The sequence below is a fragment of the Molothrus aeneus genome, chromosome 7, assembly GCF_037042795.1.
Source record: "Molothrus aeneus isolate 106 chromosome 7, BPBGC_Maene_1.0, whole genome shotgun sequence".
Lineage (NCBI taxonomy): Eukaryota > Metazoa > Chordata > Aves > Passeriformes > Icteridae > Molothrus > Molothrus aeneus.
Window position 1 is genome coordinate 17,534,304 of NC_089652.1, and position 27,169 is coordinate 17,561,472.

Genomic DNA, 27,169 nt, shown 5'->3' on the forward strand with positions numbered 1-27,169 from the left:
TCCCACAGAATTAGAACCTTCATTTTTCTGTGTATATTTTGATTTCTTTAAAATATAAAAACAACAAAGAAATTGAAAAACCCAAACCAACCCATAATTGAAAGTACCAGCACAGTTAAGGAAATCATACAATGCTTAACATGATAATTATTTTGTAATTATTTGACTGCACTAAGTATATGTAGTATACTCTGTATACTACATATACTTTATAGTCAGGGAGAAATTATAAACTGATGAAGGAGTCTGGAATATTTAGTAAGATATGTTAGCATTAAATCCCAGGCTAGTTTGGCTGCAGAGAAGGGCTTGGAGGTCTTCTGTCCTAGGTGGTAAGAACTCACAAGCAAATTTCATATTAAGTTCTTTTTCATAGTGTTTCTTAGAATACTATTAGCTAATCAGTCAAATAAGCAGAGACATAAATGTGTATTCAGTATCTGAAAATGAAAAATTTTTACTGCCTCTGGTGTGATGGAAATTGTTCAGCTATTGATCAGATATAGATTTCTTTTTAGAATAGAACAAGAAACTTGCTGGCCAAATACAAAAGCACCTGTGTAAATCTTCAAATACGAATCACACTGACTACTACAGCTTTCTCATCCACGTTTTCACTGAATTTAAATTCTATTAATTGGAAAATGTTACTGGCTCTAATAGAGATAGTTAATTAAAAAGCTGGACTGGTTTACAAAGGAAAATTTGCTATGGGTGAGTGGTGGCCTATTACAGTCAATGGGGGATTGCAAAAGTATTGCAAACAATCCAAACATTGCAAAGTCCTGTCATCAGTGGAGAATGCAATGCAACAGATTAGTGTCTGTAATGTCATATTTCTATGAATTTATTCCAAAACAAGATTATGACATATTACAAACTTAAGTGTAAATCTATCCCTGTGTCAGAGTGAACAAAAAACCCGAGACATTGTGTGTTTTAAAATAGCTTCTTGAACTCTGCAGAGTGAACCTGTGTCTGCACCGTGAACATGGTTGTAGAAACTGAGAAATAAAAACTGTAGATGTAGAAACTAGTGTGAATAGAAGTAAATAACACAAAACTATGACAGAATCAATTGGGTATTTAGCTGCAGAACAGAGCATATTAAGTACACATTTTATCATTGAAGAATTAGTTTATTAAAAAAAAATTGGAAGCTTATTTTTAACTAATAAAGGTAAAACTGAAGAAGTACATTATCAGTGTGCATTTTCCTACTTCTGCATTAATTCCTTATAATGCAGATAAGAGTTTTTCATTTTAAGTGTTGAACAATTTATGCAGCTGAGCTGATTTGAAGTGAAAATATATTCAGCAAGCAGTAACTTGTTAACCTTTCTCTCTGGTCTCAGCCTCTCCTGCTTGTGTTGAGCTTTGTGATCTATTCTTTCTCAGCTGGGTTTCTATTAGCAGCCACACATGAGTCAGTGGGGAGCAGAATCTTTTCCTAAGTGGTTGAATTATTCAGCTGTATAAACAAATTCATAAACATTTGGAAGAGAATTTGGTACTGAGAACATCAAAGAGGTCAGTGGGAATGAACAATATGTAATTTGGTGAGGTATTAACACATAAATTGCTCTTCTTGCCTTATTGTAATCCACTTGTTGACAAAAGCAGGAGTGATGATTAGGAGGAAAAAGCACTTGTTAAAGAATAATTGGAAATCACACCATAAAAAAAAAACCCAACCCTTTATTTCATGTGCAAAGACACACATTGTACAAGTACTGATACTGAGAGGTATATTCAACAGAATGACCTACTTAACTTGAAATGCTTCTCAAATACAAAGAATTCAAGTTTCTGCTCTGCTACACCAGTTTCATATCAGACAGCACACAGATCAGTGGAGAGACGCTGAAGTAAAAAGAGATTGCATTCATTTGGGATTTTTTATTGTGAAGGTGCAGCAGAGCCGAGCCTTTTAATACTCCATGAGGTTAAAGTTGATAATTCCATAACATTCTAAGGTTATTTGACTTCTGCATGAGGCTTGCATGCAAATTATAATGTTGTTTGCCCAATTAATACTGTATTTCCTCCATGAAATTACTATTTTTTCTGCATATAATCTTATATACACGTGTGCATGCATAGGCATATTTAGGGCAGCCTTGACTGATATATAAAAGCATTCAATGAACAATTGAAAATAACTATATGAAAAAAATACATAGTATGGAGAAATTAAAATCACTGGCTTTTTCTGTCCTTTTAGGAGGCTTCATCCTAATTCAGTGCTAATAGTTAATTAACCTGTTAAATAGCATCTCTGTGTAGTATTGTAAAAATGGTCAAGAAAGACAGAATATGAGCATATATAATGCACATCCTTATTAGAGCTGTTTGTAAAGGTGGCTTTATCTGCATGATATTTGACCAGGATGGCTTTCCAAATTTCATTTTAGCTAAGCTCTTTTCCAAAGGAATGTCTGCTATAAGGTACTTGCCACGTCTGCTTGATTTGTCTGTTCATAAATTTGGTTTCATTGCCTTCACTCCTCAATTTGAAAAAAAGACAAATGAAGTAATGGTGGATATCTTGTTGATATTTGTGTTTCTTGAATGTATCATAAGAACTTAATTTTTTCCCTGTGGCCTCTGCATTAGTGATATACAAATAAACACATGGAAAACAAATGCTTTTTCCCCCCATTTTTTTTCCAAGTTAGAAGCAATTTTTAAAACCTTGCCAAGCAAACAACAGCAGGAAATTTTTTCCATAAGTAAAAATCCTGAGAAGTCAAAAGGCAGTGTTTGGCTGATCTTTGCTGGATACAAAGAAAAAGAGGCAGCTATGGCTGCTCTTACTCATACCCAGCAATTCTTTGGTCCAAAAATATTGCCAAATCAGAAAAGAATTCTGCAGTGGATAATTACATTGTATTTTCAGCTATCAGCTTTAGCTAATAGGACCAATTTCTTGCTATCATCTTATTTTAAAATGTATTTCCTTTCTTGGATGGGTTTAGTTCCAGTCCAGATGTTTTGGTTTTGTCTCCTGAACTTATGGAAGACAAACTGTGAAAGTTAGACTATTGAAGCTTCTGAACTAAACTGTTTTGGCTTTCAGTGCTCAGGTGCAAAGGGAGGAGACGTGGGTGCCTGCAGTTGTCATTTGTAGAATTAATTTTGTAGAATACAGTCTGCCAGGAGCTCTTTGAAGTCCAAGGAAACACAAAAGACCAAGAAAGCTGCACGTTGCTTCTGGTTCCAGTGCAGTTAAGGATAAGAACACTGTGTCTAAGTTGCAAAGGGTGCAGTTGGTGTAACACCTGTCAGAAGCTTTACAGAAGGCCTGAGAACAGTGTTTACTGTCTTACATGGTAAATTTGGCTTTCAGAGAGTCTGTGTGGTTTTCTCAGTGCACACAAACTGCACTGTGTGTGTAGCCCAGTCATTCTGAGTGAATTAGAGGGCCCCTGCTGAGTTCTGATGGAATTTTCTTCAAGTCTCAATGTATGTCAATATAGATGTGAAAATCCCCTAATATTAATCATAAATGTAAAAAGTGATTGAAAAACCCCAAAACACAAATACACAGGCAATAAAACTCAGTGAATTGAGGTTCCAGCTGCACTGAGTTGTATGCAAGCAAAAAGTGTTGCACATCAACATTGATACTGAAGTTATTGCAAGTTGGTAAAACTGATCAGTAGAGACAGTGGTAACAGAAGTGGTTATTTTCCTTTTTAACTCATCATCCACTAAAATGAACTGCAAGCCTGCTACTAATGCCTGGAAGTCCCGTGGGGCTTTTTTCAGATGCTTTGCTCCAGTCATCTGCCCGTTCACATTTTCAAATGTTTGCACAGAGTATATTATAAATTTTCTTAGGACTTGCAAGTACTCTGAAGATGCCCTGTCAAGTTACTAATCCATTTCTGAAAAGGAGTGCTTTTGCTTATATAAATTTTCCAGTTCTGTCTTATAAATTCACTGAGATAAAGATAAAATCTCACTAGACAGACAACAAAATCTTATTCATGACAGGATTCTTCTTTTAACAACTGCTCTAAACTAGTGTCTTGGCTTAAAGGTTTTAGTTAAGAATTGTTGCAAGTTTCTATAACAACAACAAAAAAATGCTTTCATTTTTTCTCTTTATGTTCCTATCTTCTTATTGAAGAAATAACCTACATTTAACAAAAAATATCTAAGACCTTTCCTCTTATTTGAAATAATCCAGTCTCTTCAGGCCCTTTGAAAACAGCTATCACAGCAGACAACTCTTGTTTGCTGTTATAAAGGAAAAGGAAATATTTTAGGACATGATAAATCTTTCCAGTGATGGAATGTTTTTTCCAAAGTGATAAATCGTTACAATAGCTTTTTATTTGCTGGGAATGTTGAAGAATTGTTATTAGACTGTACATCAGGATGTATGTTGTTTTTTGTTGTTTTGGATATCTGAAATCTTTATACTCCACTGAAAACACTGGAGAGAAGTACTAATATTAATAGGCTTTTTGTTGAAAAGATGGAAAAAAGAAACTAATGTGGCATTCTATGTTTCAGCATAGCTGGATTGTTTTATATTTCTGTAGTTCAAGTTGTTTAACTGTTGACTTTTATTCCCCAAAGAGTTTTCCCCTTGAAATTTAACACGGAAGGGATAACCTGGTGGCTTAAATTATGAGCTGATTTCTGTGGGATATGGTGTTCCTCACTTGGCTCTAAACTTCCTGGACAAATGAAGATGCATTACTTCATCTAAAATAATTATCAGGCAACTTTTACCCTGCCACCCTGGCATATTGTGCATTTACACCATAAGGTCTCTGGAGCACAGACGAGGTGGAGTTACACTACATAACACATGCACACCTGCTTTTGAAGTCTTTCAGGTGTTACTGCAGATCACACAGTTTAGTGAAGCACAAGACTTAGGCACTTGATGATTTACTCAGCCATTTGCCCTCACTCTGAGGGGCTGCATAGTAGTGGCTTTATTTCAGCAAGGGCACCAACAGCTCTGTGATGGAAGGTAACTTGTAAATTTAAGAGTTTTATAGATATTTCACTGTATTAGTGTATTCAACAATATGGTGCACTTACATGCATGAACTGCTAACTCATTTCCCCTATCTGGCACTTTGTAAAAGCAATATTTAATGCCATCAGTTTGTGTATCCTGAGGATGACATGATCCAAGTGGCTCATCCTTTCTCACTCCATTTTAAGCCATTCACAAGTGCAATGTTTTCTGAAGGTCTCCCTTTGGTTTCCCTATGTGCTAATCACAGGAGAAATTCTGTTCTAGATTATTTGTGCCTGCACTTTCACATTATATCCCTTTCTGGTTTTAATCCTATATTGTAAACAGTCCACTTACCGTATAGCTGCTCTTGTTATGAAACATTACAATTTCTGTTGTTTCTTCTAGGTAGAGAACAGACCCAAATATTATGGAAGAGAGTAAGTAACAAACATCTCTGGAAGTGGTTTATCCTGACATATTGGTTAATAATAGTTACAGGAAAGGTGTCAAGTGTTTAGTCTGTTCTCTTTGTTTCTTCTGTGTCTTTTACAGCAGTGTGTCTCACCATTGGGTCATTATTACATTATTACTTTTGTCTGCCTAAAATTACAGCTGCAATTTCTGATGGATATGGATGTCACTGAGTACTACTTTAAGTGAGAAAAACATACATACATTTCTGTGCTTTCAAGGGATTGTCTTTTTCCATCTCCCTCTCCTGTTGGCTTTGCAAAATGTGTTTCTGCTTAGGAATAAAAGATATTTGGATCCCAAATGCAATATATGATCAGTCTCTATGTGTCTTCTGTTTCAGGTTGCTAATGCAAAGATGGTTAGATTTAATGTGAAGAAACACAGATCTTACTTATGTTTATTTTGGTAAAAGATGTGTAGTGTTGCTGGGTTATTACATCAGCAATTACTGAGATTACAGCAACTTGCTAAAATCTCAGGGATCACATAAAATATCCTCAAATGCTTCAAAATGTTTGATTGTATGCCACTAGCACAAAACATGTGAAACCAGCAGGAGAAAACAGATTTATTTCTACATATTAAATTGATAGATGTAGATTTAAAAACAATATACTTGTTTCATAGATATTCTTTCCTAGAAGCCTTTCTAAACCATTTGAAGTAAATTCAAATATAGGCAGGAAGGGAAATTAATTCAAACTGTAGATTCCACCAAATCAGTGATTTTTATGTTTGTTTCTTTTTTAATTACTATCATTGGTGCTTTTTAAATGAAGACCAAAAGGTGATTTAAAAGAGAAAAGACATGTGTTTCAAAGAAATTTTTGTTCCTTAGATTCCATGGGATGATCTCAAGGGAGGAAGCTGACCAATTATTAAGCGTTGCAGAGGGAAGCTATCTCATTCGTGAAAGCCAAAGGCAACCTGGAACCTACACTTTGGCATTAAGGTCAGTAATTAATATTCCATTTTTAAATTTATAAAATATTCAAATGGTTTTACTGTGTTGCTGACCTCAGATCATAAAATTCTTTGTAGTTGTTTTAATTTCCTTTTCATCATTATACTTTTTTACCCTAGATACAGATTTGGTATCTTTAACCTTCCATGCCCTTTTTTGAAGTGCTAATATTGCTTATTGTTTGCACCATCAGGATAACAGCAATTGTGCTTTTGCTGGTGGGGCTTCATTTTGCCCTTCTCCCACTGTGATACAGATGTGACCCCATGCAGATGTGGGGAGAGCAGGTGATCAAGAAATAAAAGGCACCTCGTGAGTTCCCTGAGCAGCCTGCCATGTCCTGGCCAGGCAGCTGCTGCTGCAGAGCACTCAGTCCCCCCAGTCTCTCCATGGGATGGCAGCACACTGGGAGGCCCTTTTTGTCTGAACACCTGTCAGCTCACAGTGCTTGCAGATCTGCTTCTTCATTCTGCAAAACTCTGGCAAGTGGGTCAGCTATAAATAAAAAACTCAAAAAGTAGTTGTAAGGTTTAAATAGCTTAATTACTTTTAAATATTGGGGGTTATTTTGGCCTGTGCTGTAAACCTGAGTACTCAGATGGGAGATAGTGATTATTAGCAATGTTGTAAATCTAAGTGGGACAGAAAAACACTGAAGGAGAAAATGCAGTTACTGCAAGTTTTATATGGGTAAAATATGTTTATGATTAAAATAATAGTGTCTTTAAATAATAGGTTGTGATGAATTAGTTTTTTAGGGGAAAAAAGAATATATTTTCATAGGATATTTGTTTATGTAGTAATAAAAGACAAACATTATTGACATTTACACTGACTTTCATTAACAGTGTAAATTTGGTATTTCTTATTAAAATAGTACTCAATTTCATCATCTGCTCTTGCAATATTCTTTTAAAGCTACAAAGAAATCAGTTGTTGTAACACCTGGCTTGAAGGCAGAGCTCCCACTCCCTGCTTCCAATGATGCAGAAGACACAGGGCCTGTAGACTAAGATGAAGGTGTTGAGCATCTTGTAGGATGTATTGCTACAGGTTGTTTCTCAAATGCACCTCCAGTCCAGCAAGTCAAAAGATGGCTTTTTTCCCAGGTTTGATCGTATCTCTCACACTGGAAAACCTCTTTGAAAACAATAAAATCAATTTTATGCCAAATAGAGAAAAGAATGGATAGTTGTTAATGATCAGTCAGTGATTAGTTTGGGAAAAGGTTTCAAATGATGGCAAAGTTGTTATGATTGATTTATTTTGATGAAATTCGGTGTTTGAGAAAACACATCAGAAACTGAAACTGCAGCATCTTGCAGCCATTTCATTATGTTTAAATGGTAAATGACTTGTGTATCTATGGCAGTGGGTCTGGTTGGCAGCTTCCCACAGTGGGCAATGCTCTGTTCTCTTGCTTCCCACAGTGGGCAATGCTCTGTTCTCTTGCTGTTGGCCTTCAAAGTGTATGAATGAGGCTGTTAACTCATATCTTAGGTGGAACTCTGTGAACTGTGCTGCTCTGTCTTCCACACATTGGGATTTTACCACTAGGATTTATTTTTTATCACTACTAGGCAGTGTAGCAGGAGTCTGCGTTTCCATTGACTGGAGGAAGAGTTTTTCTCAGTTTTTATTTTTCCTCTCCCTGGAATTATAAATGCAGAGTATAACCATTAGCCAAAATGCCCACTGACTGTGTTTCTGACACTGTAGCCTCTCTTAACGACTATGTCCTTTCTGCAGTCTCTCTGTGCATCCTGACTGTGAGAAGTTTCCTGTGGTTGCCATGTTGAGTTTATGTAGTTCTATCCTTTTCTGAGAGCATCACTTGTGTTTGGGTCACTACTCTGCCAGATGGCAAAGATAGCCCCATCTGCAGTTTAGATAATCCCAGCAGGAATTTAAGAATGTAATTTCCATGGTCAAAAACAGAGCTTGTCAGTAGGATGGTATGTATGAGCAAAACTTTTCCAAGTTCAACAGAAAGCTTTGATTGAGTTCAGGGTCTCTAATTTCACCCTTTCTCTTCTGGTTGTATGAACAAATTTGGTATTTTCATACTAGGTTTAAGTGCCACTCTGTCTCTGAAGCAGTCATGTTAGCTTTAAGATCAGTATGATTTTTGCTTTTCCTTCTTTACCTTTGTTTTACCCCTTAGAAGGTATGGGAGGAAAGAAAACTTGGTCAGCTGTTACATAGAAAACAGAACAGATTCCAAGGACTTTATTAAGTTAACCCAGCAATTCTCTGGAGGTGCTCTAATTCTGCAATAGCATCGTGACAAAACATAAAGTGAAATATCTGTGTTTTCTGATTGGTTTTCAGGCACGTTTTGGTTAAAAAATTGAAAAAAGTTGAGTAAAATTCAGGTTCTTAAAGGTACTATCAACTCTTGGCATAAATACTTGGTTCCCTCTGTATTTCTGTCTGTCTACTCAATCTCTCTCACTGTTTGTTGTCTGATATGTCAGTCATTGACAGTCTCTCAATTCTGGTTAGGGCAAATTGGAAACTGCCTATGAAGTGTGATTGCATCATGAAATCCCAGTTCATGGAGGCATAAAAGTCTTGTGGTAGCTGTGGGTAGGAGCAGCTGCTGTTGAGACTGAGACAGGTTTGTTTCCTGGCTTGTAGCTGCCGGTGGCTCTGCTGGGGAGGCAGGCAATTCAGTGAGACAGACGGCCCAGCACGTCCAGCTCTGGCAGATGTCTTCTTCCTGTGCTTGTGTCAGCGTGCCTGGGAACCCTGAGAAACCCAGTGCATCCAGTCGTGAAGAGCAGTGTAGTGAAACAGGATCATGTCCCTTCCTGTGGCAAGGTATGATGTCTCTGTCATGGAATGTTTCCAGCCATCCTTTCTGAAATGGAGAAGAACAAGCTTTTTGTAGTTTGTCCTGAGGACCCAAGCCAGACAATTCCTCAAATCATCATGGGACACTTCCAGTGTTACATTTGATTCCATCAGCTGTTGTAGCTGATGTCCAACACTCAGTGTCCAACATCTTGTTCAAGATGAACTGCACCATGTGTTTTAGTTCTTTGTTCTCTAAAGCCTTCTAAATGAGTTTTGACCACTGTGGAGCATTAGGCTGTGATGCTTTTATGGAACTAGCTTTAGTAGATCTAAAGATCTTGTTCCTGAGCTGCTATAGCTGCAGACATAGCCTAGCACCACTTAAATGACCAAATATAGGACAGGAAAAAGAATACTTTTTGCAAGCTAAAGCAAAGCGGTCAGCTGTTCTTAGTGTAATACTGTGAATAGTTAATTGAGTTCAAAGTGAAGATTTTTAATATTTTTTCTTTGTAAGGTAGGGAAAGTGACTCTTACCCCAAAAAAACTTTTCATTTTTTAAAGCTGCTGTTGAGTTACTGTAAAATCTGCTTTCCACTTATATAACAAGCTGCATTTTGATCGTCTTATGATGAGCTATTTTTGCCTACTTTCATCCATTATTGTGCAATTAATTTGCATCATGACTTTTTTAAAGGCAGACTACCTTTTAAATATAAATTTGAAACAAAAGATGGTGGGGTTTTTTCAGAAAATAGTTTTCTCAGAATTTGTAAGAGAGATAGAAGTACGTTCGTAAAGAAAAAGAAAATGATAATTTAAATGTTGTTTGAAGTATAGAAGTTTGACTAAATAGTCAGAGCTGTCCTTCAAATAAAATTGATGTTCAGAGCCTAAGAAAGCCTGTAAAATTGTGTCACCTCAGATACCATATAAAGGGAGAATGAAGCATAAACACAACTGAGAGCAGTAAATCAGCACCCTACTATATTTAATGCCTGTACTTAATCATGGATGCATTCACCGATCAGAGAATGCCAATGAAAATGTTTTACAGTCTTGAGGTTTAAAAAAAATTACTGACATGAGAAAATGATTGTAGATATATATCTGTGTCCATACATATCATCAAGTCTCTGTTAGAATAAAAAGACATAAAATGCATTGTAATGCTAATTCAGTGTTCCAAGCAGATTTAAAATAATGAAAATTCCTAATTCACTTCTGGAGCCATTAGATCTGCTTTTACATTTGGCAAAAGATTAGTACATTGCTTAATGTTAAGAGCTATAGCAAATGGCAGTAACAATAGACATGGTTTGCAATGTAGCCTTCTGTGGTGGAGAGCTTGTTTAATAATTAGAATGAGGATAATGAGGGAATGGGTAGAGAGTGTACTAGTGGTAGGCGTTGAAGTGTGATGGTACTGCATGTTCTTTTGAGCAGATAGCTGCTGTAGCACATTTAATTGGTTACCATGGTTTCCCTTCCTGCAAATTCTATTGTTGTGATACTGAGAATGAATTGAAATAAGGTTCTGCAGCATGATTTTTTTTTTTTTTTTTAAAAAAAGGTAATAATGTGAGCCATGATTATGAGTCATGTTTTCTTTATGTTTGGAGGTTTGGGCACATTGAAGATTATGTAGCACCAGGAAAGAATTCTTCAGGTGAAACGAATGTCAAAAATTAGTGATCTTTATTTTAGTCAACGTGTATTGTGCAAATTCATACATACATTCTCAATCCCTGGATTATGACTTTTTTTAAGAAACTAGCCACAGGCATTTTAAAAGGAGACCTAATTGGTAGGCTATTAGGGCATAATGCTGCACATGCACCTTTTAAATTTCAGAGGATGACTGCTTTGGTTGCTGGATGCTGTTTATTTTCAGTGGGCTCTTTTGGAACACGTGTGTAGTGCTGTTCCAGAACACGTGTTGACTGCTGTGGGATTACTTACACATGTAGAATTCAACATCTGCAAAAGGCTTCTTGAATTCAGACATGAGCACTGTTGATTCTGCTGAAAAGCCTTGTTGTACGTACTGGGTCAGGGGAGAGCAGTTGGGGAAAGAAGAATTGTTTGAAACTACTTTCTACATGATAAGAGCTGAATTATGTTTTTTTTTTAATTATGAATGTATCAAAATCTGATCATAGTTTATCCTGCATCTACAGCTGATCTGTAAGTAGTCAGAAGGAGCCCAGCAAAGCAGTAGCTAACTGCATCTCTTCACTTTACCATGGTAACAGTATTCTGAGATCATGCTAGTTGGTAGGGAAAAATTCTAAAGACCATTTTAAAGACTAAACTTTGCATATCTTTCTGTGTATTTTTTACCTGATTTGCAAATGAAGTGACTGGCAATAGCAAGGGTTGAATTCAGTTTCTAGAATCCTTTCTAAAATATTCATAAAATATTCCTTGGTTGCTAGCTGAAAAAAAAAAAAAAAACAACAGGGAAAAAGGTGGTAATAAATTCTGGAGCTTGCTTTTCTGCTTCAAGTAAAACAATTGGCCCTCTATCTAAATCATGTTCCATGTAAAAAGTTTCTTTTCCTACATAAAATTTCACACTAAATAATTGACTCTGTTAGTTTGTCAATAATATGTAAGGTTCAGCTATCAGTAAACATGTGAGGTGTTTGCTTATCATCTGCCTTATGTAAGTGCACCTGGGCACTACTGAAATGGCTTCACTTAAGTATTTAGAATAATAATAAATAGCTACTAACCTTAATGAGTAATTAACTGGCTACCTAGGTCCTCCCACAGACTAGAATGCTTTTTTCCTTATGGTTCATGTCTTCTTGCTGTATTCCTGTTCTCCTTCCCTCCTCTTCCCATCTGTTGTTGTTGTCAGCTCTGTTTTCTTTTGGCTAGAGTGTCTAATTTATCTTAGCAATTCAGTTTACTGCAGTCTTTCTCCTGCTGGTGTTAAGTTCAGCACTTCTCAGAGGAATACTCTCTGCTTCAGCGTGCTGTGAGCTTTTTTGGGAGAGCTTGTCCAAGAGATGCTTGTGCTTGGTGTGCACAGCTCATGTGCCTTTGTGCCGTGTCCTTCACCCTGGCTGCAGCTCCTGCTGTGATCTGCTGGCCAGCAGAGACACTGGGCTTGTGCTGAGGACTGTGCTGGAGCTCAGGAGCTCTGGGCTCACTTTTTGGCTTCATATATGATTTGGCTTTAGGCCATGGAGTTCTGCAGGCCTCATTTCTCCATTAGAGAAGATGTTTTCTCTGTTGTCTCACATGCTTGTTCAGTACAAAAGTCTAGGATATCTTAAAAAGATAGACAGACTGGAAGTTGTAGCCCATCTCTGTCTACCCCCAGTCACAGCTCCTGAGCAGGAATCTGTGTTGCACTTTGCTGGTTTTATGCTGCATAACGTCTGTCTGGTTTAAAGCTTCTAGGCACTGTTGGAGTTGAAATAATAGTTGAAAAAATCAAATTGTAATGCAATCAGTTGCTAATCAAATTGTGTATGCAAGTACCTTATGCTCTCCTCTCCTGTCAAAGCATACATATATTTTCTGTCTTCAGCAAGTTCTACTGGAATGCCTCTTTTTCTCTACTTCTTTTAGAAAATGCTAGGTAGAAATCTATCTGCAAGTTAGTCCTTTTGATTGGCCTCTTATTTTGGATATTTTTAAATTCATATTTAGAAATTTTTGTATTTGGAGAAACACCTTTATTCCTGTACTTCATCAGCTGTAGATACTGTGGGTGCTTTATAGACGTGTTTTGAAGATAGCACGCAATAATCTTACATTGTTGTTTAATGTCATAATTGTCTTCATCAAAACATTTATTAATTATTCAAACACCAAAAGAACTGACACCAATACATATTATCTGGCCCAGTTCTCCTTTCCCTTCTCCCTCCTTTATACTTGGTGAAGCTCAGCTGAGTATGGTTCCTCCTGATTTGATAGGCGCTAGAAAGAGAATCAAGCTAATTTTTTTTCCTTTGTATCTTGAGATAAATGAACTCTAACAGTTTCAGTAATAAATTGACATCTGCCCCATTTATTGCTGCACTTGGATGAAAGAAGAAATTGTATTCTAGAAAAACAGAATATAATAGTCAAAAAGCTATTAATCTTCATTGATGAACTGTTAGTAGCCCCAAGAATTCTAACAATGCATGTTATATATGCAGGAACTATTTCATTTTATGTTATTATGCTTGTTTATTGTCAAGGAAGGCAGCTTTGAGGAAAAACCATTTAGAGAGCATGATGAGTATATTGGTGAATCTCACTGTTTGCAAGAAGGGATGAGTGAGTACCAGAAGATTAGAGGTAGAACACAGTGAGAAAACAAGTTAAGTGAATAGTAAATTCAGTAATAGCTTTAAGTAAGTTAAGTAAACGTGCATTGTAAGCTTTGAATTAGCAGTGGCTTAAGGCAAATCAGATTTGACGAAATCTCTGTGGAACAGAAATCTTACTGTAGCTTCTTTCTTTTTAATCTAAGTGAATTTGGGTTTTCTTGAGACCCTGAACAACAACCTGCTGTGTACCTTAGGAAAAAACCCAAACAAAGAGGAACAACAGCAAAAATAATGTTGCTCCACTCTGCTCTTCAAATACCTTTTCTGGACTTGCAAAGCTATTTACAATAAGAACATTGGGTTTTCACTTGATGTCTTCCACTCTGGTTTCCTTGATATACTGAATTAAAATATCCACGTTGTTTTAGAAGGATAAATTAGGAGCAAGTTGCTTTTAGTGTGAGCAAGTCTAGAGAAGCAAAAGAGAAATATGACAGTCATGAGTAATTTTTGAACTAAAGGAGGGTTGATTTTGAGTAGATACAAAAGAAATTTTTTTATGATGAGGGTGGTGAAAACTGGAACAGGTTGCCCAGAGAAGTGGCAGATGTTCCATACCTGGGAAAATCCATTGGATGGGGCTCTGAGCATCCTGGTCTAAGTTAAGATGTCACTGCTTATTGCAGGGAGATTGGACTAGACAACCTTTCAAGGTGCATTTCCAACCATTCTTGGTCTCTATGAACTTAAACCCTTGTAGGAAAAGCTACTCTAAGTGAAACAAAAATGAACATGTTTGAGCATTATGCTGTGGCAATTTTCTTGCCATAGTACCCAATTGCAGTGGAATTCCTGCTACATTGCTGATGTTGTTCTACTTCAAAATATACCAGAAAAACAATGTCATATATGACCTAAAATGAAAACGTTTTACATTGAGTAAAGTTTGCATGCACATTTTGAAGTTTGCTGAGCAGACAGTGGTAGGGTTGATACCTTGATTTAGATGGATTGAAACATAGTTCTATTTTAAAGTAATATGAAAGCTCTCTGTAACATGAAGCCACATGGTAAAATTAACTCTTGAAGAACATTTCTTTGAAATTTTTGTAAGCCTTATTTATGTGTAGGCAATTGTGAAAGTTAGTAACTTTCCTGCAAGTAACATTTCCAGATGATCTTTATCCAGGCAAGCTGGCATAGGTCTCCAAATATTGCTCTCATGTAAAGAGAAGACACCAGGCTTTTAATACATTCCTGTGTGCATATAGAATGCAAATGTGTCTTAACCACTAACCACAGTGAGTCTGTTTCCAGGAAGCATGGAACTGTCACCAGGTAGAAAGAGCAGTAAACCAGTGCCCAAAACATTGGTATTGATTCTGATTCAATCATCAAATGGATCCCAGTAATTTATATAAAGGTTAAATAGAATAAGGCATACAGGCACAGAACTAAGAAGAGGTAATGCATCTGTTCAAACCAAACAGATTATTTTCAAATGCTTACCACTGATCAAGAACAGTAACATTTACCTTAAGTATTAAGTGTTCTAACTGCATATTACTAGCATACCATAGTACTTGATCAGCTGACATATTTTCAAAATTTTAAGATGGTGAAAATCAGCTGTTGATGGTAAAATAATACACTGACACAAAGAAATTATTTTCTAATTTTGTTTGATTTATTTGTGAAATGCTCTATACAGGTACCAAGGGCTGATAACACTTTCTCTTCATTGCTTTCAGCAATTGTTGCCTACTGCTGATGCCCTAGGGCATTTGTTTTGTCCCTGACAGTGTTTATGATCCACAGGAAAGTGCCACTGCTCTGGTCCTCCCTGCCTGCTGTTGGCATGCCATTTATGCAGAATTGTTTTCCAGCTTTGACAAGGAAGTTTGGGCACTGATGTCTTCAGCCTCAGTTGAGAGAGACTGCTGGGGAGCTGTCATCAGTGATACTCTACAGGCTCTGAGCCTTTTTGTTTGATCCAGGTTAGAGGGAGTGCAAGGTTGTGTCTGCATTGGCAGGGGATGGGCACATTGCAGGAGCAGGTCTAAGATCTCTTTTCTCTTTGGAAGGATGCCATACTTTTTCCATGCTGAACTCAAGTGACATGCATTCAGCATGGGTGTTACCAGGTTTTAGAGATAGCTTTACACTAAATTAATGTTCATCAAGCAACAGTCAGCTAGCCAGTACTGCCCTTCCAAATGGCTCTGGAAAACTATCCATAGTGACTGTACTCTGCCACCCTTCCCAGCCATAGCAGCAAGGATTTTTTTGTCTCCGTTTGTATCAACCCCTAATGTATTTGATTGCATTTATACATATTGTGTTCTTGTACAATACTGCTCAGGTTTTGAAAACTATGTTATTTTTCAGGCAGGTATTCTGGGAAGTTGGCAGGTTTTGCAATTCCCTGGCCATTATCAGAAATGTTGTTGCCAATGAATATTAAAAGAAAAAAAGCTTCTTTCAGGAGCTGGAGATCTTCAGGGATAATTGTGTAGAAGAGGTTTTGGCTGCATGCAAGGCTTGTCTTTCTTTGACAAGGAAATGGGCCAAAAGAGGATCTATGGAATAATTTGTTTTCACTACCAAGAACACAGCATGATTAAGAGACATTCATGATGGCAAGATTCCTTATATTCCTGTGGCTTTTTATGGAGTGTCAAGAGTCTAGTCATAAGTGTTGGTTCAGAGTTTTCAAAAAATAGAAGTGAAATTTGGCACCCAATTTAAAGAAAGACTTCTGCTTTCTGGCTGCAAAGCACATTAAGACTCTTTCTCCAAGGGAAGATTAGGTCCAAGTGACCTTTAGTCTCAGTCTTAAATTTTCCCAGTTCAGTGTATGAAGTTGCTTGAAATGAAGGAGGACATGAGTAGTCCTGAGGGGTATTAATTTGTCATTTGATTGCAGCTATGCACTCTAAACAATGCCTGTGTCTAGAAATTCTTCTCATCATAAAATAGCCTGTGAAAGTGGTGAATAGCTACGGTACAATTCTGTATGTGGACTGTAAAATTCATCCTCTCAGATGGTAAGAGAGTGTATCTGTGCTCTCAATCCTTCCCTTTTTCCTTTTGTTTCTTTACTGAATGCTGCATACAGGTAGGTGGCTGATTCTGAGGCCTGTCTCTCATGGCATGATACCCAATTCAACTCCTCAGTCCTTTATTATCCTTTATTACCAGCCACATTGGCTCTACTGTTTAATACATTTTCCCACGTTATCTACTCTGCCCCACTGGCAACCAAAGGAACTGGACAGTGATTGCTTTTCAGACAACTTGGAATAAAAAAAGTCTTTTATCTCTAGTCCTGCTGCTTGCAAACAAATGCACAGTGGACACAATGAGACTGTTTGACATGTCAGAGGTCTAATTCTTTTTCTTGGAAAAACATCTGATGTTCCCCTGTATAAACCAAAAGAGAGCATACTTTATCTGTGTCCCACTTTCTATTTATTAAATAAAAAACAGCTGGTACTAGTACTTGCCTTTAGGAGAGCATCAGGAAGTTGAAATATCAAATCTTGGCTCTACTTAGTTGCCACGGTGATGTATAATTAACTAGGCTGCAGGAATGTTACAGAAAGTAAACATAAGGAAATAGTCTTGCTAGTGGAAAAATTTAAACCATAGTTTTAAGTGAGATTGAAGATTAAGTCTTTATTAATAATTTTCAATTGAACATGTATGTTTTTTTAATATTGTAATTTGATAAAAATAGTGTCATTATGTGGTCAGGAAAAAAGGAAATTAATTTGAGAGAAATAAAATGGGATTCTGAGACACATTATTGACAGTACAGTCTTGTTAAAGGCTAGTGTTTCATTGATTTGTGGAGATTTTGGGGGTTTATTGCCTTATTACTTGTAGGATTCTATGTGAATACCAGTACCTTTCTCCACAACATATCCAATTAGAAAAGAATAAAGAAAAAAAATCGATTTGGAACAAATGGGAAATTAGATAAAGGCAAATCATTCATTTCTTGGCAACTCTATTCCTTATAGCATCTCTCAATGACACACTCCATGTGCAGCAGTCTGAACAGGTCTAGAGCATAGGGGCTGCTCAGTAAAACACACCTGGGGTAGGAGGGTGCACCTTCTGACCCTGTGGGAAAGACAACTAACCTTTTAACAAGTTCTGTCTCTTTTCTGTATTTGGTCACCTTGTTCTTCAGAACAGGACTTCAAAACCAGGTAAGACTGGTTTTAGATTTTGAGGGATGTTGCTAAAATCAAAACATTGTGTGTACTTAGTATTAGGCCTTGTGATGCTTTTCTGTGTGTTATCATCTCTTGATAAAATTAGTGTAATACTTCTGGAAAACTAAGAGCAATAAGTGACCTCCAGCTTGCTTGAAATTCTGCTTTAAGTAGTCAGAGCAGATGTTACTGATGAGAGCAGCAGTTCACCTGCATCTCTTAATATAAGTAATTCTAATGTATATGTCGTTTAAGGCCCATCATTCTTCACCTTCAAACTTACTCAGTTCTCCAGATGAAGTGAGAGCCATCAAGGTGCTTGTATGTGCTCAGTGTGCATTATTTCCCACTGACTTGAGCAGATGACAGTGAAGGTTGCTCACTTTGGCACTGCAAAGTGCTGAGCACTCTTGGCTCATGTGGACTTCTCTGACAGTCAAGGGTGTATAAAGAGGACATCTCGTGGTCAAAGCTTGTCTGCAATACACTAAAGGTGTCCTGAGGAGTAAGTTTGAATACATCTGCCCCTTCTGCTGTAACTCAGGACATTATCTTTCTGCTCTCTGTATGACTTGTATTCACTCAGAACTGCATCCTGTGATGAAATTAGCCTTGGGTAAAAATGTATTTCTTTCTGTCATTTTGTAATTTCTCATGTTTGATTCAATGACCTTTTAGTTTCTATGGCATAAAAATACGCATGGAAGTACCAGTTAATCTGCAGGAAAATGCCCACATAGTTCCTACACATTGTGTCCCCTTTCCTTCCTGAGCAGGATACAGATTCCATTTACATTTGAGTGTTTTGCAGAAATAGCAGCATCTGAAGTTGCAGTCATGTCAGAACTATTGATAGGGTGATGGGAAGGTTTGGCGTTTTGATGTAGAACAGAGAAAAAAATAGAGATTCCAGAACTGTGTATTTTTTGCCCATATTTTCAAGAAGAATGTAATATTTCACCTGAGGCGAGGTCTAAAATTATGCTTTCCCCTGTTTGGTGAGGTCCCACTGAGCAGAGGAGCCACTTCAGCAAAGTATCATTATTTACTGTGTTCCTTAACATCTCCAATGAAGCATTTGATTGTAAAGTGAAACCAATCCATCCTTTCAAATTTAGTTCTTAAAACTAATTTGGCACATCTGACCTCAAAAGGGGGCCAATACCCTCGCTGCTGTCGGACCACAGAACAGCACTGGAGTGAGCTGTGAAAGCAGCTTCTTGCCTCCATCTTCCCCACAGGAAATGTTGCCAAGTGCAAACACTAGTGTGTTTTCACATGTTTAGACTGCTTTGAGGCAGAAAATGGTTGCAGATTCTTAGTGCAGTTTTTAAAAATATGCTGCTGTTCAGGTAAATTGAGCATTCTTACAGTTGCTAAGAGCCTGTATCAAAATGCTGTTCCATCCTGATGCAGAATGCAGGTGTTGGATAGTTTTCATGTTATGTATCCTGTGTATTACAAAGATTTGCTTGAAGCTTGGGACTTAACAAGCAGAACACAGAAGGACTTCTGTACAAAGCTTGAAGAGTTAGTCCTGGGCCTTTGGCCAGGAATAAAGAATGCTTGCCCTTGTGCCATTTTGTCCTGTGCTGCTTGGGTTCTGGCAGCAGTTCTGCTTCAGTGTAATTGTTGGCACTGGAGCTCAGCTGAACCTTGAACGGCCTCTTCCTGCAGCAGGCAGGGGAGCAGAGGTCTGAGACAGCATCAGAGCTGCAGATTGATCGGCTCTAATAGAGGGCTCTGTTATGAGAGCTCCTCATAGCAGAGCCAAGCCAATTGACTGCAGTGATAAAGTAGCAAAGCACTAAAAAAAGCCATAAGGAGTGTGAAGTAATTTTTCAGTTTTTCCATAGATAATGGAAAGGCTAAAAGAATACCAGAACAAGCAGCTCCTTCTGGGACAGTACTGTTTTGGCTATCTCTCTGCAGTTGTTGTTGATCTCTCCTTCCTATCTGTGCTAAGTAGTAGCTCCCCAGCTCGGCTGGACCAGACACAGAGCATAGTCACAGCTTTAAGTGATAAAGTGTTTTTAATTGTTTGCAAAGGCTTGCTTACTCTTATTTATTCTGCTTACTGTTCTTTAAAAAAAACAACTTTCCCATTTCATTGAGGCAGATTTGGAAGTCAAACCAGAAACTTCAGACTCTACTACGATGGAAAACACTTTGTTGGGGAGAAACGTTTTGAGTCCATCCATGACCTGGTGACAGATGGATTGATTACTCTTTATATTGAAACGAAGGCAGCTGAATACATTTCCAAGATGACAATTAATCCAATTTATGAACACATAGGATATACAACCTTAAACAGAGAGCCAGCACACAAAAAGCATATGCCAACCCTGAGAGATGAACATGATGGCAAAGAATCTACAGGAGAGGATGAGGTAGCAGAAAAGAGGGTAAGCAATTGTTAACCCACGCTTTTTTTCTGTTAGACTTTTGTACTTTTAACCTTTCCCCTCTACTATAAGTACTAAAGGTCTCTGCAGCTATTTAGTCTACATAGTTATTTCCACTGTTACATTAACAGTAATATTTAAACTGGTTATAGAATTTTGTAATGGTAATTTTTGCATATTGCAAATTTTCATGATTTGGAGGTTAGTTATTTGTCACTGTGATTCTTCAGGTGTTTTTATAGTTATGGATGTTACCATTAAGCCACTCCTTTATTTCAAATGGGCAAAGAATATTTAATCTTGAAATTGTTTACAGTATATAAGACAATTGCATTTGATTTCTTAATATATTCAGATTTCCCCAAACAAATGCATTCCATAACCTATTCAGCAGTCTGCGTATAATGACAGTAAAGTTGTCCACATTATAAATAAGACTGTTCATTAAGTTGATAAAATGTTAAAGCATTTCACTTGGCTAAGTTCAGCCTGTCAGAAGCTGACAGAGCTATTTTTGGCCTCAGCCAGACTTGCAAAGAGGGATTGCTCTCTTCAGAGAGTTGCAGTATCAGCTGAGAAGTAATTGCATCCTGGATTATAAAAGAAAAACGAAGAAGGAAGAAATCTTAGAACCAGTGAACATAAAAATATTAAGGGAGGTTGGGAATGTACTGGGCAGACAAAGCAGCTGCCTGAAATTTTGTTTCAGAGACTAAACATAAAAGGAAGCCATAATGTAAATTCCGTTGTATTAAATGAAATACTTTGTTTACTGAAAATCTGACAAATGAAAGTATTCTTAAAAGTTATTTTTACACACCTGTAGGTGTTAATGCATGTATAGTAATCTGATATGTTTCCCTATTTCACAAACTTCAGGATGATATACATTAGGCCTATCTAATATGCTCATAGTATGTAGAAAAAATGCTATCTTTAGTTGGGATTTTTTGTCTCTCCAATCAGAAATGTGTGATTTTAGTTTTTGTGGATGTGGAGGAAAGGTCTGACTGACAATTTCCAGCATACATAGCTATTACAGTGAAACTAAGCTCCATACTGAGTCCACAGAGGGAGAGGCTCATAGCTTTGGTCCTTCAAATCCTCCTTCAGCAGAATCTGTCATTCTGCGCTGAATTTGCTGAGAGATGAAGCACCCAACTTAGCTTAAAGTATGAATCTTCACTGTTATCAGATCATTTTGACAAAAGAAATACTGCTGGGATATTGAAGCTAGCTGACCACATTTAATATCCAATTTCTCGCCTGTTAGGTAGCAGTAGTAGAGGGGTGAGTTATCGCTTACAGTTCCTGACAGCCACTGCTTCCAGCCTGCTGTTTCAAAAGGATTCTTTTTGCATATTATCATAGACAGTTTATTATAATGCAAAGCCTGGGTAAAAATCTTCTCTAAGTCTTCTGGAAGTTACCACTTCGGGTTTCTTTGGTAAAATTAACTTTTCCTGCATTTATAAACTTTCAAGTGACAGCAGAACTCTGTTCTGTTACATTTTTTAGATTGATGAAACAGTGTTCATAGTAAAGAGATTTCAATGATTAGTGTTGAAGAATGCTGTTGTTTCCATGGATTACATTGTGTTATGTCACTCACCATCTGTTTTGAAACATTTTTCATTAAATAGCTCAAGGACTATTGAATATTTCTCAAAGATTGAAATTTTATGTGAAAAACCTTTAAACAGATTAGATAAGTAATCTCAGCATCCCACACCCTTCATCTGGAACTTGCAAGTGACTAAAGGGGCTTCAGCCACAAAACAGTTCAACAGCAGTGGTGTTTTCAGTCTTGAAGCCCAGGTTTTAATACTCTTCTTTATTTTGTCTTGGAACTCTATTGATGTGAACACACTGAGGCACACAGACATCACAGGATAGTTAAATGTGGAGTTTTCATTTTACTTTTTGAGTGATTGTCCTGTTGGGGTTGCTATCTGTGGCTGCATGGGGACAGTACAGTGTGGTCTTTCTCACTGTGGAGTGGCACAGAGGTGACATCTTGGCTGTCTTTGCACCTCTCAGGGTTTTGGTGGGAAGATGGCACAGATTTTCCTGCATGTCACTTAACCCAGCAAATCAGAGTAAGGCATTCAGCCCCATGACCAGCACCTGATCCCACCAGCAACCTCAGCATTTGGAACAAGCAGCTGTTTATAAATAGGTCAAGTAGTTTTTCTTTCTTTTTGGTGGCAGGGCTGGCAGGTTGATTTCTGTTGTCCAATATGAGGAGAATATCATTGAATTGTAATGAACCAAAGAAAATTGTTCAGAGTTCAACTCAAAAAAAATCCCATTGTTTTATGACCCAAGCAGTAAGATCTGTGTGTCCATTAGCCCCATGGTGAGGATGAAAATTTCCTCAGTTTGTACAGCATCTGGCAATTAATGCATCTTTATCAGTTTTGTAATGTAGTCCCACAGCTTCTGCACTGTATGCTTCTTCCTCTGTAAAGAGAGAAAGAAGTCTGGGTCTTTAATGTGATCATCTGATCATCCTGAGCCAAAATACGTTTCCAGATTTGCAGGCTCTGAGGCTGTTCAGATACAAATCTAAATTTGTGCCTGTGCCTGTTGCCCAGTCATGTGTGGGTGGTGTATGGAATATAAGTCCTTCAGAAGGAAAGAAGAGACACAAAAACAGTCAGAGCCTGTGGAACAGCTGGTGGGAATGGAGTCTCACTTTCTGCCATGGAAACTGGGCAGCTAGAAAATACACCCCAAGCTTGGGAATGCAATATTAAAGGGGCAGTTTGGTGTGGGGCAGTAGCAGGAAATGCTGCATTTTGTGTTAGATGCCTCTCAGCAGGCACTTGGAATACTTTATTTGTTCCCTGCTCTTTCTGTAATTAATGTATGGTAGAAGAATTCAGTATGTGTTGGGTGACACTTTTCAATTGCAATGTATTATAAAGGAGCCCTAGTAAAGGGGAAAGATTTAAAGACTGGAAGAGATGAAAAGTCAAAACTTATGCAATCATTAGATAAGGATTGTAAGACAGAAATTGCAGTAGTCCTGAGTTGTGCAAGAGACCATATTGTGGCATGATTTAAGATGCAGTTTTTGGTGGGAAAATATAATCCACTACACAGCATGAGCTTCACTGATAAAGAGAAAGAATATAACTGCATACCATGTACATTAAAAGTTTAAATTCCTGTTTAATAATTTAATGCTTTTCCTAACCTATGAAGGAATTACTGATTAGTCAAGACATAACTGGAGGAGGAGAGACTGAAAACAGGAGAGTGCTTGTCCTGCTTGAATGTCCCAAGTAGACATTTTAGCTGTTGTGCTAAAAGGGTGATGCTGGTTCCCAAAACAGTCTGCAAATTGTTCAGAACTCAGTCGTGGAGCCATCATGGTCTGTGTTAAGAGTGGGCTAAGAATGATTTAAAAGAGGCTTTCCCATGTGGATTCAATCTGCATGACCTAGTGTGGAAGTGGAAATAATAGTCAGTATCATAAGATTTAGTATTCCTCCTGTGCTTTGAATACTGATGGGTCTCTGAACATTCTGTACTCTCAAAGGCAATTATGGCCTTAGAGCAGATCACTTGGTTCAGTTAAACACCTTATAAAAATGGTAGCTCTCAGAAATTAGTAAATATCTAGAGACATATATCAAAGTCCTTCTTTAAAGCCTTGCAAAACATTTTTTTTATTTTGACATGTTTTTGATTTCCTTATAATATGCATTATGTGTAAGAAGTTATATGAGTGATTGATTCAAGATTTAATATTTGTTATGAAAAAATGAAATCATTAGTTATGAGTTATCCTGTCTTTCAAAATGAAATCCTGGGGTAAATGTTAGGATAGCAACTGAATCACATCTATTCATGTTTGCTTCGGTGATATGTGCTATTTCTTCAAGAAACTCAGTGGCTGCAAATCGATTAAAGACCCCTTCTAGACTGTACTACATTCCATTCAATTTCTATAGATGGAAAGAACTGAGAGGTTTGTGGCAGCAGTCACCCAACAAAAGCTATCTTCTTTTTCTGTTTTCCATTACCTTAGGTGGTGATACCATTTTTCCCTCTATAGTGAAGAAGGCTGATTTTCTGCAACTCTGTGCAAGGAGATCTGAAAATGTCAATCTGCATAATTTTAGTAGGAAATATGCTTTTATACCTGCCTCCAAAGATCATACAGATGACAAAGCTAAGTGTGATCTGTGTACATTTCTAATAAATTTGTAATAGATTCCACATACAAAATCAAGGGCAATAGTTTCAGGTGTTTGCAGAGGGACCAGTCTTACTTTCCAGCCTTAAACTAACACTTCTATTTTCATTAATGTCACTACTATTTTTCTACTTTTGGTCTCAGTCAAATCTGTTAGTAAGATCTGCTTAAACTTTTCCTTCACCATGGCTTATTTTATCTTCAGGGACAGCACATGAGAGGCTGAAGCTGAGGGAGTTGCAGTAGCTGGCATGGAAGTACAGGCACCCTTATCCAGGTCTGTGATAGAGGCACAGAGGCACTGTTTGGTGCCCAGTAATGCCAATTCTGGAACTGATGGGGCTCAAAAAGACCTGGTCTTCATAATCAGGGAGCAAAGTGTGCTTTGAGAGCTGAAGCAATCTTGATGCTGGAAGTTGTTTGAAATATTTCCATTTACTTGAATTAACTTCAAAGATGGGTGTATAATGTACACAGCATCTAAACAAGCCATAGCTGTAACAAGGGCAATAATGTTTTTAGAAGTTCAGCTAATGAATGTTTACCTTAAAGTACATTTAAAGATGCAGGACACGGAGCACTGAAGAATCCCATGGGTTAACTGGAGGAGATTGTCAACTCTTTTCTCACAAATGTTCCTTTCCAGTCCCTGCGCGGGTGTCCATGACAATCACTCTCTAACTTTAATGTAATTTATAAATAAAACATAACTCTGTGGAAGGCAGAAACTTCTATTTATTTCTTCTGGGTTTAGCCCATCTTTCAGCAGAGACTTCAAAGCACAGACAATTTTGTCAATTCCAAGAAAGTTCTTAGCAGGATGAAAGACAAGCCTACTTTTTAGGTAGCTGCTCCAGCATATGCAACATCATGCTCAGAAGAGATTGCCCCAGCCTCAGTCTTCCTCATCTTTCCTTTCTGTGCATTAGCATTTCTGTTGGTGGGGAACCAGTGTCATCTATGGTGTTAGGTATGGCACACACAGGCCAAACTAAAACTGCAAATGGTTATGGTGCATATTTGCAAACATATATGGTTTTAACTTAACCCTGTGTTTATCAATACCCAGGAAAGGAGAGTTAAGTGCACATGTTGTCCAGTGTACAGATATCAGTACAAAGACAATTCTTTTCTCCAAACTGCAGAGTGCTTTTTCTACTTATAATCACCAAGAGTAACCCAAGCCCTTATTTGTGTTCATTATGGCAGTAAAATTGATTTACTAAAAAAGCTCATATAAACTGATTTTGTTTTAAGATTCAGAGCTTCCAAATGAAGCATGCACTTAGCTAATTTAAACCCCAGGTCACACACAGAACATCTAGTTTACTCTTATCAGTATCTCATGCTTATAAAAGATAAATTAGGAAACAAAACTTGTTTTTTAAGGGTCTGGACCTCCAGTGTTGAGCACTGTCCCATAGTTCTCCTGTTTCTTGCAAGACAAATTCTTTCTTCTTCTGTTGGTGCCAGCTCTGGTTCGTGCCCAGCCATGCTCAGTTAATTCCTGCAGGTTACAAATGGCCTCCTGGCTGATTCCAGTGAGCCTGCAGGACTTCCCTGCCTGCCTCTGTGTGTGTGTGTGTGTGTGTGTCTGCACCTCCAGAGCACATTAATGTAATGCTTACCCCATAATGGGGGGGATTAACCTGAAGTAGAAGCTGTGTGCTTGTGTTGTTGGTAGCCCAGTTGCCTGTTGCTGGTCCAGTATTACAAGGGTCAGAACAAATAAGGCTCCACAGCCTGCAGAAAATGAGTTGGCCTCAGGTCAGCCTGCATTTCAAGCAGAGACTGCACCTCCTGTTGCTATGCTACTCCTGTGGAGGTGTTCCCTGTGGTCTGAAGGTAAATACAGTTGAGGATCAGCATCCTTCTTCAGCCTTTTATCATGGGTACAAGTCTATTCACTGCTTGCTGAGATGACCTTTCAAGTTACTTTCTGCTTTTTCAGCAAAGTGTGGCTCTTTTATGATCTGACATGTGAGATGTGTACACAAAGATACAGTCTTCAGAAAGTTTGGTGTCAAATTATACCGAGACAGGCAGCTGCCATGTGAAATAGAGTGCAGCTACTCTTTCAGACTCACACATGAGAGAGACCCTCAGCAGAAGTGTGGTGAGTAATTACCCTCAGCATATGCCCTGTGCCTGATTGAGCCTTTGTAAGATGAATAGTGTGCAGAGCTGTTAAAAAGGCTGTAAAGCAGTACAGTTGCTGTGCAATTAATTCTGAAGTATAATGCTTGTGTTGTTACTGATAAAATGATACCATTAGCAGTGAATAAACTATTACTCCTTTCCTATGTTTCTGGGTGTTGTGAGGTCAGTCAGTGTGAAGCCCTCACCTCAGTTCTTTTCAGGGTTTCTATACTTGGTGGTTTGGATCTGGCTACGTATTTAATGCCCTTCAAAAAGTATTGTATAGCCCTAGCCTCTCTTACATGTACTGGCAGAAATTTGTTTTGTAGCTGGCATAGGCTAGTACAAGACGACACACAGGGAGAGAGGGAGGACTCTCCCTTTGCTCTTCAAGAGCCAAAGAGGATAGCTTTCTTTGGGCACTCTTCAGGGTGAGAACCAGTTTTCCCACCCTAGAGGACCTTAGTAGTTGGCCACTGGGCTCCAGCTCAACTCGAGATGAGCAATGGAGAGCTGTTGTGACTTGAGTCCTAGCATGCTGTAGGAGTCTGCTGCTCACCTTCCCTATGGGCATTACACTCAAGGCTTCCAGAAAGGCCTCCTAGAGGTACAGTGGGGAAGCCACATAGACACAAATAAGTAAATTACAATCTTCTTTCCCCCTAATTTTAAAAAAACCCCTGTAGCTACC

At 37.9% G+C, this 27,169-nt stretch overlaps 1 protein-coding gene across 5 annotated transcripts in view; it reads left to right on the top strand.

The window, feature by feature from the left end:
* The window catches only part of CHN1 (chimerin 1), a 93,846-nt gene that overhangs the window by 26,051 nt on the left and 40,626 nt on the right, over nt 1–27,169 (top strand). For 4 of the 5 annotated variants that reach the window (XM_066553922.1, XM_066553920.1, XM_066553923.1 and 1 more), the window contains 3 exons: nt 5,393–5,424; nt 6,300–6,413; nt 19,844–20,132. In XM_066553922.1, coding sequence (XP_066410019.1) covers nt 5,393–5,424; nt 6,300–6,413; nt 19,844–20,132 — 435 coding nt within the window. Of the gene's footprint in view, nt 1–5,392; nt 5,425–6,299; nt 6,414–9,213; nt 9,249–19,843; nt 20,133–27,169 lie in introns of those variants that run through there. The other variant, XM_066553924.1, reaches the window with a different exon arrangement.